General features: G+C 42.6%; 1 protein-coding gene across 3 annotated transcripts in view; it reads right to left on the minus strand.

Annotated features, from left to right (window-relative positions):
* Positions 1-358: 358 nt before the first annotated feature.
* The window catches only part of fbxl16 (F-box and leucine-rich repeat protein 16), a 31,440-nt gene continuing 13,911 nt past the window's right edge, over positions 359-17,887 (minus strand). For 2 of the 3 annotated variants that reach the window (XM_076266207.1, XM_076266208.1), the window contains exons 3-7: positions 15,750-15,992; positions 14,665-14,930; positions 13,147-13,231; positions 11,978-12,041; positions 359-5,845 (exon numbers count right to left, since the gene is read on the minus strand). In XM_076266207.1, coding sequence (XP_076122322.1) covers positions 5,697-5,845; positions 11,978-12,041; positions 13,147-13,231; positions 14,665-14,930; positions 15,750-15,992 — 807 coding nt within the window. In that variant the 3' untranslated portion in view covers positions 359-5,696. The remainder of the gene's footprint in view (positions 5,846-11,977; positions 12,042-13,146; positions 13,232-14,664; positions 14,931-15,749; positions 15,993-17,887) is intronic. The other variant, XR_012982605.1, reaches the window with a different exon arrangement.

Consider the following 17,887-nt stretch of genomic DNA (forward strand, 5'->3'; position numbering starts at 1 on the left):
ATGTGTGTGTGAATGTGTTGTTGCAATATGTTTGTCAGTTGAGTAGAGTGGGTGTGTGTTGAGTTAGTAGTTTTGCAGCGTCTGAGTCTTCATGTGTATGGCTTGTGTTGTGTTGGTTGTTTCTCTATGCTGCCAGTGTTTCCCTCGTTCCCCTCCTGTGTGTGTGTGTTTATTTGTCTGTTTGTCCATCTGTGCTTTGGTGTCTGTTATTTTCTTCTGTGCTTGCAAGGTGTAGACATGGGATGTTTCCTTATGTATGATACTGTGTGACGAGGAAGAAGAAAAAACTCTGAACGCAACCCTTGTTCATACTTTTGTACAACTTTTACTAAAACAGTGCAGACTGGAACCGAACCATTTCAAAACAACAACGCTCGTCTGACAAGGCACTGCAGCCATGGGATGGAGCAAATAGAAAGTCCTCTGTTATATCCCTCTGTCAAAATGAATCACCACAGAATTATTTACAGCAAATAAAAACAAAAAATCCAAAAGTAAAAACAGCCCAAAGTCATGACTGGTATGTCACAACTGTGAAATCCAAAAACATTTTCAAAAGAATCATTCAAATAAAAACGATAACAGTTGAGAGATGGTAAGCATTATGCAGACACAATTTCTTAAGTTATTAGCCTGTCAAACCAGTCACTCAACCAGGCATTCCTAGCTATGCGTTTCCATGACAACAACTCCCAAACTGACCCGTCTGTGAAAGGTTAAAGCGCTATTAATATGATTTAGTATCAAGTGTATAATTACATACCCGGGTTGTTTAAAAAAAAAGAATTTTAGTCATCCATGACAAAAATACACTAATGTTCCTCTCACAGGGTGAAACCGCTCTCTTATAGTGAGTCCCATCTTTGGAAATGAGTCAGGGGGGTTGTCTTACGAGGGCTGATTCCAGAACAGCCTTCGGGCAGCTGAGAGGCCCTGCAGGTCTGAGCTCTGGATGGCTTTGGTGGAGAAGTAGATGGAGATGGCGAATGGAGTGGATGTGGTAATCTCATAAAAAGAGTTTCATTACGAGACAGCTGGCTGTGTTGCTCACTGCGGTGACGGTGGTGGTGAGGGGTTCGGGGAGGGGGGTGGGGGGGTGGAGTGGTTTGCTGTGGTGTGGGAGTGGCTTTAAAATGAGAAATCCATTTTTTATGTGAACTTGGTCTGTAAAAATCCTCGATCATTCTGAAGACCTGTCTGTGAATTAGTTCTGCAAAAGCCACCATCACTTTAGGGCCACACAAACATATTTGTCATCGGAAAGCCACTGAAGGCAGATGTCTGCAGAATCAAATGGCTCCCAAATAGTCCCCCGCTAGACCCACTTCCTGTAGTAGAGGAGGGAAAACTGATGTAGCATGTCCCCATGCTCACATAGAAACACACAAAGACCTGAAGCCATCCTCATATGGAAAAATCACTGATGCCAACTTGCATTGATGAAAACCAGTCATTTGTCAGCATTGAAGCCTCTGTAGAAGGCATCTCTTGTCATCAATACGTAACAAACTAGTAACCTCTTGCATATCTTCTCATCCCTTTTAAGACAGCCACTCTTTGATTATTTTTTTGTTTGTTTTGTTTTGCATTCACTTCGTAACTCTGTTCTGCTGCATTTCCAGTGACAAGGAAACTGATCAACTCATGCAGGAATACAGCCAGATATGACGGGGAGATCTCCCCATCCCTGACTTCTGGGTTACAGTACATGTATGCACACCTTATCCCTGGGCTCAACGTCCAGGGGAATCGCTTCTGATGTACTTTGAGGACCCTTACAAATGATTATTTATTTATTTATTTATTTTATGTTCTGCCACACTGGTGAAGGTTCACACACATTCCCCACAAAGCAGGAACAGTTATTGGTTCCCAGTGAAAATTCTATGTTTTTTTTTATACACAAACAATACATTTCAAAAGGTGTATATAGTTATTTGTTATGTTAACCTCAAATACTATGCATGGTCTCAGTGATACATAATTCATACAGCATGTATAGTTTCTCTGCTTTTTAAAAAACTTTGTAATGTACTGAATAAGAGGGAGAGAAATGGACTCCAGGACTGCATGTGTTTCAGATTAAACTGCACTTCATAAGCCAAGCCTGTTTCCCTTTTTTCCAATAAAGTTTAAAAACAAAAGCAAAATGAGACTCAGTAATTGCAAATACTGCAACATGTTTCTCTGTTTAACGAGCCTCAGCTTGGCTGCGACAGCACACAAGGTCATAGAGGTCAAGCCCACCGAACGTCTTGGTATGGCACAGCAACGGCTCTCAGCATGTGATGTAGAACCCTGGGGGGGTCTGCTAGTAGCACCATGATGACCTTAACTTCCCATCATCAACTAGCTGTATCCAGACAATGGATTGCAACATATAAAAAAAGAAAAAAGAAAGAGAGAGAAAGAATGAATAGAGGTAAACATCAATTTAGAATAGCAACCTGTAAAACATGCTTACTGGTTTACTCTAGAACGATACAAAAGAAAAGGGCGAAAAAGGGCGTGGATGGGCAAAAGAACAACAGCGGAGTCATGAAAACATGGGGTCAGTTATGGGCCAGTGGGAGTGACTCGCACGCTGGCCTCATTCTTCTCCATGGACGGGCCATCAGCAAAGGGCCTACCAGAACCATGGGCCACAAAAACAAACAGCACGAGCTCGGCAAAAATCGTTATAAAAAAAAAAATGGCTCAACCAACTGACGGGATGGCAAAGCGAAAACAAACAAACACAAAACACAAAAGATACACGCACAACTATACCAGCCAATCGCGGGGATCGGCTGGACATTCCCTGCTCTGTCCTGTCTGAACCTGATCATCGGATCCTGACAAAGGCTCTAACGTAGCTCAGCGCACCAAACGGAGTGGAGGTCAAACTTTCAACACTCCTCTGCAGTCTGCTTTAGGTTTTTCAATAAATAAATAAATACTCTCACACACACACACACACAAACACACACACACACACATACACGCACGCACACAGACACACAAGTTCAACCCAATCAAACTGCCCCACGCAGTTCTCTAAGCAAACAAGTTCAAAAATGAGAGTGCGATTCACTCAGCCCATCAATAAATAAAGTCTTCAAATGACACATGTGCACCAAGAAAATGTGTACCTTGCAGTTGTAGGCTATGGAGTAGTGGAGTGAAGCGTGGGAGTGGGTTTTGAAATGGCATAAAAAACCCTGGGTCATGGCACTCTCCCACACACCGACAAGCCTTCAGAGTATCGCATGTCTCAATGCCTGAGCATACGACAGAATATAAAGCAGCAAGAGGCTGACCATTCAAACACTTCAGAGAATCATGTTCAGTCAACAATGTTATTTATACAAGTGCTAGGTGGGATCTTATAGCCCTAGTCGAGGACAGATTAAAATAATATTTGCTCTCTGCGGCTACAGGCGAGCTTTTGTCAGACTGGGAGCCGGTAGAAGGTAGTATACTCCTGGGGCTACAGCTCCTAGGGCCACGTGTAAACAACATTCACTCTGAAGACTCTTGGGGGGGGCTGCCCCTTGGGAGGGTGACTGGATGTGGAGTGTCTGTCGTAAGATGCACTGTAGTATTTCAAGGGTCGTCTGCTGCTCAGGCGTAGGGCCTGTACTGTACACACTAATGCTCGGTTGAAAACAGCGGAGCTCTCCAGGTCCAACACCGCCTCTGTATCCACCACTGGGACCATAACGTCACAGGGTGACGTGGCGGGACAACCGTAAACTAAGCTTAATTTTGAACGGAGGAAGTGGGAGGCGGATTGGGCATGTGGACTTCTGGATCCCACCTCTGGATCCCCGAATGCCCGAAAGGGGTGCACAGAGAGATGATAAACGTCATCTTGGGGGAGCATGCTCTGTAGTAAGGGAAATTTGCGTTTGGTTTGATCCAGGGCTAAGAATGAAGAGATCAGGTAAGCCTGACGGAGCTGTCTGCACTCTGGTTCACATTCACGTCCTACACCACAGGATGTTAAATAAGACCAGCTAATTCTTACACATGCCAATACAATTACAAATGCAAACATATCTAATTGCCTTGGGTTAAAATAAATTGATTATTTTTTTGTTATTTCTTTGTCATTTTTTTTTTGTGTGTGTGTGTGTGTGTCCTAGTGTGTGTCTATACTGATGTCAAAAGCTGTGGTGAAGATGTTTCTGAGTGGGATGCTGCTACACACAGCTCAATGTGTTTCGTCCTGATCTCTAGACAATACTCTCTCAGGCTGACCGCTCGGTCTGACTTTGTGGTGGACCAGTAGCAGCAGCCCGACACCATAGAAAAGTAAAGCTACGACACAGTTCTGCACTTTCATTTCCATTTGAAATATTGAGACCTGCACACAAGCCACTAATTAAAATTGACACCGAAACAAAACTGGAATGAAAACTCATTTTTTTTGTGTGTCATTAAAAGGCCAAGCTCAACATAATATCTAGTGTATGTACAGCACAGTCCCTTTTGAACCCTCGCAAAGTCGGGGAAAAAAGCCGCACAGTTTTGTGGGGCTGTTCTAGGTACATTTGCCCTAAAAATGTGTTTTGTTTATCAGGCTAACAGGTCCTCAGGACGCGAGCGGTGCTTGCAGACAGTCGTCGCAATGCTGCTGGGTTGTCGGCGAAGCACGGTAGTGTCCACTCTGCTTAAAACCATCATTGTACCTGGGGGCGTGATATCTCTCTCTAGTCCAAACCCTTAACGGTGAAAGGTTTCACAGTAATCTTCATACACAGTTCCAACATCATCTTCATCATTTTTCTTCATTTCAAATATCAGCATCAAAAAATAATACTTAAAAAAATAATATTTAAAAAAGAGAGTAACAGCAAAAAAGGTTTGCATGACAAGAAGCGGTGTAAGCGTGCAGCTCTGACGCAGAAAATCTACATAGCGGTTCCTTTTGTCTGAAGTTCTTATTTTTTAAGATTTGAAGTTGTTTTTTTTCTTGTTTTTCTGGTAAGACACAAAAATGGAAAGGAGGTGTCCAGGTGAAAGGGGCACATGGATTGAGAGCAATCTCACTCTAATGATTCCTCTCACTCACTCTTTCTCTCTCATCTACAACTCTCTTCTCCTTCTTCGTCATTCACTCTTTCTCTCATGGAATTATGAAAGATAGCATAAGCAGATCATGTAGTACCTGCTGGCTTCAAGAGAAAAAGGAAAAAAAAACATCAGATGGTGGAACACCAAAGTTAGGACTCAAGAGTTCCATGGAGTTCACATGTGTGTATTATTGTTGTTGGCATTTCGTGTTATTTCAGCTGACGTTAATGTGTTTGAGTGTATAATGCCTGTGTGAGCATGTAACGCCTGCGTGTCTATCCAGTGGTCGAAATGAAAATCTAGACTCAGGAACGAATTGTCACATGTTCTATACACACAGCATCCCTTTTGCGCATGTCTGTTGAGGCCATTGCTTTTTCCCCACTCCTTGTCTCGTCTTGTCTCGTCTGCATCTCCGTCTCGTCATTTCTCTGTGCACGCTTCCATCAGTCAACGCAAGACCCTCGCTTATTTTCGCATTGTTTTTTTTTTTTTTTTTCACTGCCCCCTAGGGTCCTGGATGAAGTTCAGTTTAAGTCGTCTTGTCGTTTTTTACATTTTCTTTCAAACTGAAGGAGAAGGAGTTTGGTGATGTGGTGGTGTGCTGCCTCTCCGGCACTCCGGCGCCCCCCCGGTGGCTACTCGATGACCATGCAGCGGGGCAGGTGCTGGGAGTAGTACTTGAAGAGCTCGGCCGTGGCCCCCGGACAGTTGGTCAGCTCCAGCTCCTCCAGGTCCTGCAGCTGGATCAGACCTGAGAGGCCATTAGTGGTCAGCAGGGGGCAGCCTAAGTCAGGAGAAACGAGCAGGAGAAGGGAGACGGTGTGTGAGTGGGTGAGCGGATATAACAGGACACTCTGGCACTGTCTCTAAATATAGCCCACACACTCAGACCAACGTTAAACACAAAATCAGATAGAATGGCAAAAACGATAGATATATAAACAGCAATACCATAGCCCAGAGAAATACTGTCTGTCACTAATAAACATCGTATGTCAATATGTTTTGAAAAGCTCACTTATTTGCAATCTTCTAAATTCAATTCTTCTCATAGTAACCACTGAGAATGCATTCAAATTTCCCCTTGGGGATCAATAAAGTATCTACCTATCTATCTATCTATCTATCTATCTATCTATCTATCTAAAAGCACAGCTGCATGACTTCAAGTGAAGAAATGTTTTGTGCCTGATGTTATCAGAATTTTTGAAGCTGTGTGTTCCCTTTCAAGAAATCAATATACTTTTAAATCCTAAATTATCAATTCTCTTTTTGCAATAATTGATTAAAACTACAGTATATGATTACAATAGTTTAATTATATTCTATATTTTCAGTGACGCTGAAATTTTCTATAGAGATTGTTATGGATAACCGGTTCATTTCATGAACTTCAACATCAAGGTTTATACTGCTTGAAAATGAATCAGCAGTTAGGATTGTAAACACTTCTACCTGAAAAACACAGATAATTATGACCGCCGCTAGCGAAGCTAGCGAAGCGGTCATATAGGGATTGTCAAAGTTTTTTTTTTTTTTTTTTTTTTTTTTTTTTTTTTTCCCGTCATCTACTTCCTGAAATTTTGGTCAACGATACCCGGGGCACCGAAACACCAGGGCACATGAAATTTGGTGGGTATGTAGCCCCACTAGACTTTTACGGAAAAATTTCGTTTGGTCCCCGGGGGCCACTCCCCCTCCGCGCTGGGCCCCCCGAAACCCAAAAAATGCAGTTTTTCCTCAATAACTACCTGAACCGTGGCACCGAGGATGAAGAAATTTTTATGGTATGTTGGTCTCAAGGGCCCACATCAACTTAGCCCATAATCACTCATTTGTGATTTGCACCCCCCCGGTAAAAAATGAAAATGCAATATCATTCTGCTTTAATCGCCCCTCTCTTCAGTAAAGACGTTCAGAACTGCACCAAATTTTATGTGTATGATTAACCTGACATTCTCTGGGGGTATGCCAAGTTTCGTAGAATTTCATCCATGGGGGGGTCTAAAAAATTAAGTTATGTGTACATTTAGTGACTCTACACTCATTGGCCTGTAGATGGTGGTGCACACATATACACATGCACACACACACACAGGCACCCACATACTATCGGTATTAGAACGGCCGATACATAATTACAAATTCAGTAGGATTAAAAGAAAGCCAAAATAAATATTCATCATCATCATCATGGCTGCATTTCCAGTATTGGCGATAAGTAGTCGTTTGTCCACTAGATGGCGCATCGTTGCAGTGAGACGTAATTTTGTTGGAAGTTAATCTTAAATGGGTTGGAAAGACACTATGCTTCCTACAAGGACAAGACTGTAGGCTACAGTAGTTTACCGCAGAGAACGTCTAAGGGTAGGATGATTTCTGCATGACATGTAATTGGGGGCCAAGCAGCGAAGCTGCGAAGGCACCCATTGAGTTACTAGCTTTTCCTATTATTACACTTCTGCCATTGGAGTCTATGGCAGCCCATAGAACGCCTGGCTAAAAAGTGCAGATTTTTTGGCAGAAAGTTTCGGGACACTCCACTGACCATTCACACTCATTTACGGACCTCTAAACCCAGCCATCTAGCGCCACCAACAGGTCAAAATCTGGCCGAAAATTGAACCGCTGGGTCTAAAGTTATGAAATTTGGCACACTGATTCAGCACTGTCCCATGATCACTCTCAACAATTTCCAGAACTCTATGCCCAACACTCTAGCGCCACCAATGGGTTTCATTGCATTCACGCATGTGACCATTGAATGGTGCGTCCGATTTTCACATATCAGGCACCGTTGGAATCCCTGGACCGACCTAAGTTCAATGACCCCTATTACGTCACTTTCTGCCATATTGGACCTCCGCCATATTGGATTTAGTCCAAACTCTACGAAAAGTTTCAGCGGTCAGAAATTTCATCCGATTTTCATGGAACTTGGCGGAGATGATCTTCTCCCCGAGCCGCACAAACGATACTTGTCAGATTTTTCTATTTCATTTTTGTTTGCCCGTGACAGCCAATCAAATATGGTGATGAAGCCGCCAAACAGGAAGTGGACAAACATCTAGGTGACACTTTGAGTTAACACAGCAAAACTCGATAACATTAGTCAGGACACTTTCTCAATCACTCACAGCAATTTTTATGTATATACATTGAACGCTCTAGCGCCACCACCAGTTCAATGTTGGACATGCAATCATGCGTGTGATCCTTGACTCTTTTGTCTGATTTTCACAATTGAGGTAGCATCTGAATCCTTGGACCATCCCGAGTTCATCGACCCCTATCCCATCACTTTCCGCCATATTGGACCTCCGCCATATTGGATTTAATACAAACTCTATGAAAATATTCAGCGGTTACAAATTTCATCCGATTTTCAAGGAACTTGGCGGAGATGATTTTCTGACCGAGCCACACAAACGATACTTGCCAGATTTTTCAATTTCAAGTTTGTTTGCCCGTGACAGCCAATCAAATATGGTGACGAAGCCGCCAAACAGGAAGTGGACTAACATATCGAAGACGCTTTGAGTTAACACAGCAAAACTCGATAACATTAGTCAGGACACTTTCTCAATCACTCACAGCAATTTTTATGTATATACATTGAACGCTCTAGCGCCACCACCAGTTCAATGTTGGACTTGCGTTCATGCGCGTGATTCTTGACTCTTTTGTCTGATTTTCACAATTGAGGTAGCGTCTGATATGATCACTTTCCATCATATTGGACCTCCGCCATATTGGATTTAGTCCAAACTCTACGAAAAGTTTCAGCGGTTACAAATTTCATCTGATTTTCACGGAACTTGGCGGAGATGATCTTCAGACCGAGCCGCACAAACCATACTTGTCAGATTTTTCAAATTCCACTTTATTGGCCCATGACAGCCAATCAAATATGGCGATAAAGCCACAAAACAGGAAGTGGGCTAACATCTCGGAGACGCTTTCATGTATGAAGTCCAAACTTGGTACAGGGACTTTGTATCTGATTGTGAGGACACGGGAAGAAATTGGCATCATTTGGCCTCCATAGGGGGCGCTGTAATACAGGAAGTGAGCTTGTATCTCAGCAACACTTCGGTGTATGAAGTCCAAACTTGGTACAGGGACATATTAGCTGATTGTGAGGACATGAAGGAAAGTGGTCTCATTTGGCCTCTAGGGGTGCTGTAATAAAGAAAGTGAGCTCACATCTCAGCAACACTTTGGTGTATGAAGTCCAAACTTGGTAGAGGGACATGGTAGCTGATTGTGAAGACATGCAAGGAAAGTGGTTTCATTTGGCCTCTAGGGGTGCTGTAATAAAGAAAGTGAGCTCACATCTCAGCAACACTTTGGTGTATGAAGTCCAAACTTGGTACAGGGACATATTAGCTGATTATGAAGACATGGAAGGAAAGTGGTTTCATTTGGCCTCTAGGGGTGCTGTAATAAAGAAAGTGAGCTCACATCTCAGCAACACTTTGGTGTATGAAGTCCAAACTTGGTAGAGGGACATGGTAGCTGATTGTGAGAATGCACAAGGACATTGGTGTAATTTGGCTTCTTGCTGTGAGTGCTTGCTCATGCCATGGCAACGCCATTCCTGCTATAGCGCACTGCTTGGCCCCCACATTGCTGCTTGCAGCTATATTTCCCATTTCCTCTTGAAGCCGAAATAAATCTGAGAATGTTTATCGGACATGCTTGTTTTTTACTGCAGGTAGGCTACGTTAATCCTATCAATAGCAGAACGTAGGTAAAATAATGTTACCGTTAGCATGGTTGAGTGATGGAGGCCAATTTGATTATTGATGTATTTGTAGAAAACCATAAATGCGTTTATAAGCTACCAAGCAAATCGATAACAGCACTAATTGTATCTTTCGACTGTCATCTCATTTGCTTATGACCATAACCTAGGCTACTAACAGGAGCTAAGTGAGTTAGCCACAACACGTTCGCTACGTGATGGTTTTTTAATGGAAAATATATAGGCTACCTGAAAGATAACCTGTCTATGATCCCGTGATGATCTACAATCTCCATTTAAACCAGATGTTTTAGAGCGCACGTTGAGATGTATTCAGGGCAGGGCTGTACCTACACATATTTGTTGCACGTGCTACAAAAATCATTCTTTGCGATGAATGATTTAGTACCAACGTTACAAGGGTCAGATACAGTTTTGCCTATGGCTATTCCGTGAGACTGAGGCGCTTTTTGTTTGTTCGAAGTGCGTGTTTAGGGTGTGAGAGGGGAGTCGATGTGCTTTGATTCCAGCTTGGTAGTTGTAGTCTATGCGATTAAAAAACACGTGTGTGTGAAGTATCCAAACAATGATAACGCTTTCATTATGGCTGCTTTAGCCACAGACCTTGAGCTACTGTACAGTGGGTTGGGTTCCGTTTAGAAGTGTCCACTTCATTCGCCCTTTCCGTGATTCACAGCTACGTGAAATGTATTACTACTGATATGCAAAACTATTAACTTTTTCGCCAAGAGGTGGCAGCTTGATACTGTAAGGTGTAAGCCATTGGTTCCAACGGAGATTTTATTTGGGTCGCCAGCATAGCCTAGCGACAATTTGTGTTGTGTAATAGGCCTAGCATAGGGCCTACCTTATATAGCTTATAGTTTGTTAACAGTCACGGTTTTGTCATAACTCCCTCTATGCATTTTTGCATTTAGAATAGCTCTAAAACCGGGGGGCGAACACGTCGCAGGGGGGGCGCCAGTGCGTGGATATCTCAATCGCAAAATTAAACAATATTTCTATCGGGCACCTACCATGGACTAGGCTGGGTGAAAATCAAAAGATTGCGTCAAAAGATTGAGCTTAACCATTGACCTCATGGTTGCAAAATGCAAGGGAACATGAATCAGCATATTATTTGCACAAACAATAACGGAGAGTAGCTCTTCAACTTTGCCCGTTAAAATGTGTATGAACAGTCTCGCAACGCATTTCATGAAGGCCCTTTGGACATGTCAGTTATTTGCACCACTGGGAAAAACGGCATTTTGTTTTAGACTACTGGTATTTCATTTGTGCATTGACAATAAAGCTGAATATCATTTGAACTAGATGACTAAACGTATGCATATGTAGAAGAAGAAACATTCACAAAAATCCATGACATGACCTCTCTTCTTGATAGCTGTTGAAAACTGCATGGAACTGACAGGGATTGTTTTGTTTAATAATAAATAAATAAATACATTATGCTGCTACCTTCTGCTTTTCCCAAATACAATGTAGCCTACAGGTGTACCTTTCATCAGTCCAGTTGCAATGGATGGACTGTGATGAACTGCCCTACTTGTGATTGTTTAGAGATTTTAAAGGTTTTATAACAATGTTACAGATTTTTTGGCCCAGAAACAAATCTATTCACCTTTGCAGCGCCAGTAGGCTACTTTGTGTGCGGAATGTGTGCAAACACACATTTCAAACAAGCATACACAAAAGTTTCAAGAGTGAGGAATGGAGTAGAAGATGGAGACAAATTCATTAATATGATTTATTTTCGCGGAATGGATGTGCAGGACTGAGCGGCGGTCATATTTTGTACCGCTACGCGGTACATCTAGTTTGTCAAGCTCTTGGTCAAGTTCCTAAATAAGTTCTAATAATGATGTTCACATCTACCTACCTACCTAATTCTAACACATTTTCTTCCAGAGATAGACCACAACAGTACTCAACATGCCATCTAAAAGCATCTTAGAAACCGCTGGCAACCCTGTTCCTCAGGTTATTCAACTGTGGTCAGCCAAGCCCCTAATATCTATATCAAACTAAACCAGAGCAGCTAATGAACGCTCTGTTCCACAAATGTGTCTATGAGAGTTTGGTAGCACTGCTACTTCTGTGGGTCTGACAGGAAGAGAAAGAGTTATGAGTAGATGACTGGCATACCGGCTAGAGAGAGCAGCCTCAGGCTTCTCATACCAAAGAGATGCTGTAAGCCAAAATCCTGAACCTGCAGGCAAAGGGACAGACAGACAGATAGACAGAGACACATTAGGCAGACCAAGACCAAATTGAAAGGGCTAGAGCAGGGATGGGCATTATCTATGATAGATGTATTTAAATGACGTATTTTAAATACAAAAGCATTTTGTCATTTGTTTTTTATTGGCTTGAAGAAAATGGCTTCAAAACACATGGAACTGGTTATGTGGTTGCCCTTCAACATTGCTCAACAAGTTGCCCCATGTATCACCTAAAGCAACACAATGAAAAATTCATGTTTATCCTCCTTGGCGTCAATATAACACCATTTAGCGTTTACACGGTACCCAGTTAAAGGGACACCAGGCAAGCTTGATGCTTTTTCTCTACGAAACTCCCCCTCGCTCGGTCTGAAGCTCTTTTCCTTTTCTTTGCATCTTCCGTCAAGGGTATACACACGTTTGCAACAATCGCTAGAGTTTCGTTAGCCAGCCTCTGTGCTGTATGCAGGATGTAAACTGATCCTGCTTCGGTCGGCGGGTAGGATACACCGAACTTGCAAGTGGGATATTCTTCTTACAGGCAGTAGGGGCGGGCGAGAGAGTCTTCATTCGCCCTGTAATGAGTCATTTAACCATATACCAACTTACGAAGATGATTAATTAACACGAAAATGTTGCCTGTTGTCCCTTTAATTAAAAACCAACTAAAAGGGTGATGATCCTTCCTGATCAACAGCGTTACACAGTGCACTATCAAGCAATCTGGGCATTGACAATGTCAGAGACTTGTCTCCACTTTGTACCACTTGACAAGTTCAGTTGGGACTTTTTGAGTGCATCTCTGACACTATATTTTGCTACTATACTATATTTTGTAGTTTATTTTGATACACTTAAAATCAAGGTATTTGATATTTTATTTTAAAATACATTTTGATGTATTTTTGCCCATCCCTGGGCTAGACTCACATGTATGCAAACATGCAGTATATAGACAGAGAGAGAAAGACAGACAGACAGGTATAATTCAAGGGTGAAAGGGTAAAATGAAGATGGACAGAGTGAGATGTGGATGATATGGTCATCCAACAGTTTAGAGGGAGATTTACTGTAAGTTAAGGCCTAGTGTACCTGACAGCACCAACGCAGGTAAAGGCTTCGAAGAGAAGACATGGTGGACAAGTAGCCTAATCCAGTGTCAGTGATCCGCACACACCTAAGTAGAGAAAATACACACACACACACACACACACAGTACACACACACACAAGCACACAAACACACACACACACACACACTAAATAAAGGAATGACTACAACATGTTACTGCATTTTTCAGGTGTGTTTTGTGTCGAGAGAGCAACTCCAGCTGTTCTTTCTTTAAATCATATCTTTGGCCCACACTCTTCTACACAATTTTATCCAACAGTGTAGTGCAGAAATTTTAATCTAAATACATGTTGGTTTCTAAGCTCTGATATGTAGTTAAACATCAACACCCCTGTACTCAGGGATGTAGGTTTAACGTATGTCTGAGGTAAATATAATCTTAAACCAATAACCTCTATTTGTTAAGGTTTTGTTGGTTTATATAACTCTTTTTCCATCAAAATCTACAATGGCAAAAGGACAAAGGGTCAAATAGCTGTTCTTTTCCAGATTTCGCTGTCTGTTTTGTTGAATGCTTGATTCCCCTTCTTCACTATTCTTCTCACACTTACTGTACATGTAGTATCATGAAAACGATTCAGACTTAGAAAGGGGCGTTGAATGGGTTTACAGAGAAAGAAATCCAAACTTAATTTCCATTTTGGAAATGTTAATTTTCTTACAACTCATCAACTGGGACGTGATGATTAATCCACAGTTTATGTTAAATGTTCAGTATGGCTCTACATAAATTACATGAATGTAGCATCAAACTAAGTCCATTAGCAGCAGTGTTGATGACTAAAGTATATGTCACAGAAGCTTTTCAGGTCGATGATGAGCGTCTGGCTATCTTTCTATCAAAGGAGCGCAACACCACCACATAGACCTAATGCAACCTATAGTTATTTTCTCACAACAGCGCGGGTGTGGTGTGTGCTTTTCACAGCAAGCCATGTGAGAACCACTGATGCTTCTCCTCTCTCCAAATATACTGTACTTGTTTCCCGCCTACGCTGACTCCCTGGTTCCTGCCATCCCACTCACTGAACCAGATAATACTCTTCCAGCTTCTACAGTTTTCTTTTCAAGATTTAAAAAGAAAGAAAGACACAAAAAGATATAGTAGGAGTTCTGGTGGAAGAGGCACATTGATTGAGAGCAATCTCACTATTAACTATTCCTCTCCTTCGCATTTCTCTCATTCTTTCCCTCTCTCCTACAACTCTCTTCTCCTTCACTATCACTTTCTCTCAAAATATTGTGAAAGATAGCACCAGCAGATCATGTAGCAGCTGGTGGCTTCAAGGGGGGAAAAAACACCAGATGGTGGAACACTAAAGTTAGAACTCAAGAGTTCCATTGAGTTCACATGTGTGTGTATCTTACTTTGGATAAAAAGCTTCTGCTAGGTAAACATCAACATTATTGTAGTTGGCATTTTGCATTATTTCAGCTGATGTTATTAATGTGATTAGAGTAATGTCATATCCCCCTCACCGGTCGAGCACGAGCTCCTCCAGCTTGTGCAGGTCGCAGGCGATGTACTCGAGCGCCATGTCGGTGATGCGCGGACACCAGCTCAGGTCCAAGCTGCGCAGCTTGCGCAGGTTCTCGGCCACCAGCTCCACACCATCGTCCGTGATCTTGGAGCAGCCGGACAGGCTCAGTGCGGTCAGATTTGGCAGGCTGTGCACCATGTTGACTACGCCGTGGTTGGTGATCTCCCAGCAGGAGTGCAGTCGCAGTGTGTGGGTGGTGTAGCCCTGGGGAGCACAGACCAGACAGGGTGATGTGAATGGGCCAGGATAGGATAGAACAGGCTAGCAGCTAGCAGCTAGCGGGTCATCCCTATGTTCCCCGGGTCCTATGTTCCCCGCTCGGGGTTAGGGTTAGGGTCAGGTTTAGGGTTAGGGTCCTATGTTCCCCGGTCCCATACAAAGAGGGGAACATAGGACCCGGGAAACATAGGTACGCTCCCGCAGCTAGAATAGGCTAGCAAGCTAGTAGCTTGCTCCCCACAGGGAATAGGAATTGTTACAGTGGCGACAACAGCATGCTATCACGATATTCAGGCCACATTATGATATTAATGGGATTCTTTACATTTTACAATAAAGAAAAGTTGTGATACATTTCTGGTGTGAGGTCAGAGTCTTGTACCATCTTAGGGGCTTGGGGACAAAACGCTATCAGAGTAGACTTATGTAAGTAAAATTGAAATCATAATGTTAAAGTAAATATTGCAATACCTGACGCAACTATAAATATAATATTGTGATTGTTCGGATCATGAAAGGTTCTTGAGATTTGATCTAAACATCCAATCAAATTACAACCCTCCCTTCCATGCTCCTAATTGGCTGAGATTGACTAGCCAGGAGTTTTTTGAATGCAAACACTGAATGGACAGGTAGGTGATCATGAGGAAGAATTTGTTAAGTTTGTCGTATGATTAGACTCCCTTATTCCACCTGTAATAGTTTAACACTATACACAGAAAGGAGGATAGAGTCAAGAAGTCCTTAACGAGTGTGATGGGTTTGGTTCCATCTCATTTACACCAGAAAAGACCCATGTTCTACCTGCTTGGCGGTGAAGTAGGCCATGGCCGTGTCGGTGACGTGGTAGGCCTGCAGGCTCAACTCGGACAGGTTGGGCAGCAGCTGAGAGATGGCGGCGATGGCATCGTCCGCCACATTGATGCAGTCGCTGACACTGAGCGAGGTGAGCCGCGCGTTCAGGCTCGACCACAGGCCCGCCTCAGTGAAGTCATTACAGCCCGACAGCTCCAGGTGCATCAGGCCTTGCATCTGTTCTAACATCACCTGCGGACAACCACACAAGTCTCATAACGTCTCCAACATACAGTTCAGTACAGTATATTCAACTGCACAGTGCTATGTCAAAGTGTAAATATTTACCTTACCCTCTGAGTACCCGAAATATCTAATCATATCTAATATATCTAATCTAAAATGTATTTATATAGTCATATACCGGTAGAATTCCTCCCCAGGGCAAGAATTTGTCATCCTGCAAAATGTACGCTGATGACATGTTTACATATGCACCGCAATGTGGACAGCTCACATGTAAAAGATGAACCATTATGGAGAAAGGCAGAGTTCAAACCATAGGCTTGGAAGAAGATGTTTGCATATCTGAAGAGAGAAATGTGACTCAAAGAATGTCACATTGTATCTCAATGTATCAAAATTAGCCTGCAGTATTGTGCTCTACTGCCCATCCCTAGTATGATATTACTGGGAGTTGGTTCAGTGATTAAAAAAACAAGAGGAAAACAAGTCACAGCTCTAAGGGGTTTCGTGTGCCTCCCAACATATGTGACCGTGTGTCAATGATGCACGTCTTCGATGCGCGTAAATGTGTACGGAGGAGTATGCCACTTGCTTAAGGATTCAGTATCATTCTTCAACCTGAGACTTGACACTAATCTGCATAACATTATATTTTGACAACTTGTACCTACCTACAGTAAAGCCAGTAACACTACCTCAGTGCTAAGTATTTGATACGAAAACAATATTCTCTATTCACAAGATCCATTTCTTAGGACCGCACAAGTCACGTTTCTGAGATTTTACAAGACTTCACAATTCAACTGCAACTAAAATGACAGCCTTTTGACTGGAATAACTAGTATCTGAGAGCAGATCCATCTGAACCTGAGCCATCTTCATCCCCACTGCTATATTGTGTGCTTACTGAATGGCTCTGTGATTGAAACTGAAACAGCTTCACCAGGAAATGTGTGTTCTTCATTCAACACAACATCTAGGGGTGTAACAGTACACAAAAATCACGGTTCGTTGTGTACCTCGGTTTTGAAGACACAGTTCGGTTAATTTTCGGTACAGTAAGCCTGTAGGTACAATATTGCTGATGCAAAACGGGAATAGCGCTTTGGAAAGGTGTCAAATGTTTTTTGGTGTTAATTGACTAAACACACACACACACACACACACACACACACACACACACACTAATGCACAGAGGGCTAAAGCTCACACTGTTTCCATCTCCTCTTCTTCTCTTCTCAAAGCATACTCAATCTCCACCTCAAATGTCAACAATAACTAAACCCTACCCATTCCACTTTAAGCCCTTAATATCTAGCTCTGAAAAATACTTTCCTGTCTCAAGCTGTCATCCACGGTAGCACAGCACCATGGGGCTCATTTGCTGAGGCATTGCGTAACCTCAGAGAAATCACGATGCATGCAAGCAGTTCTACTTCTGAGGTTTTTAACCCACACTTTTTCAACCTGGGTATGATGTATTTAAGATCAGGTATTAACCACTTAGCATATCCTGTTAGCAAGCTACAGGAATTGGCTGGACATTCAACAGACACATGCATTTGATCATAATTTCCATCATGTGTGTTTATTTTCATTTCATACATAGCAGGCAGACACACACAAATGTCTGACTGGTATTTCTCCAGCTCTTTGGGGTGAAGCAGACCTCACTGGCATTCAGCAGAAAAGCCCATCTTATTCTGTTTCCTCATTACGAATCTTGCCAAGAGATATCTAAAAGTGTGAGGCTTCCAAGGTTGATTACACAACGATGTCTAATTACATAAAAGAACTTGATCTGAAGTCTGCTGTGGCAGGGGATTTTCACGGCGATCCTGAACACCACATATCCTGGCGTTTTTAAAATGTGAACAGGCTGGGAGACAGAACGCGGAATC

The sequence above is a fragment of the Alosa pseudoharengus genome, unplaced genomic scaffold, assembly GCF_046254945.1.
Source record: "Alosa pseudoharengus isolate Yale_2024_CS ecotype anadromous, Long Island Sound unplaced genomic scaffold, YU_APseudo_1.1 YU_APseudo_1.1_scf_4, whole genome shotgun sequence".
NCBI lineage: Eukaryota > Metazoa > Chordata > Actinopteri > Clupeiformes > Clupeidae > Alosa > Alosa pseudoharengus.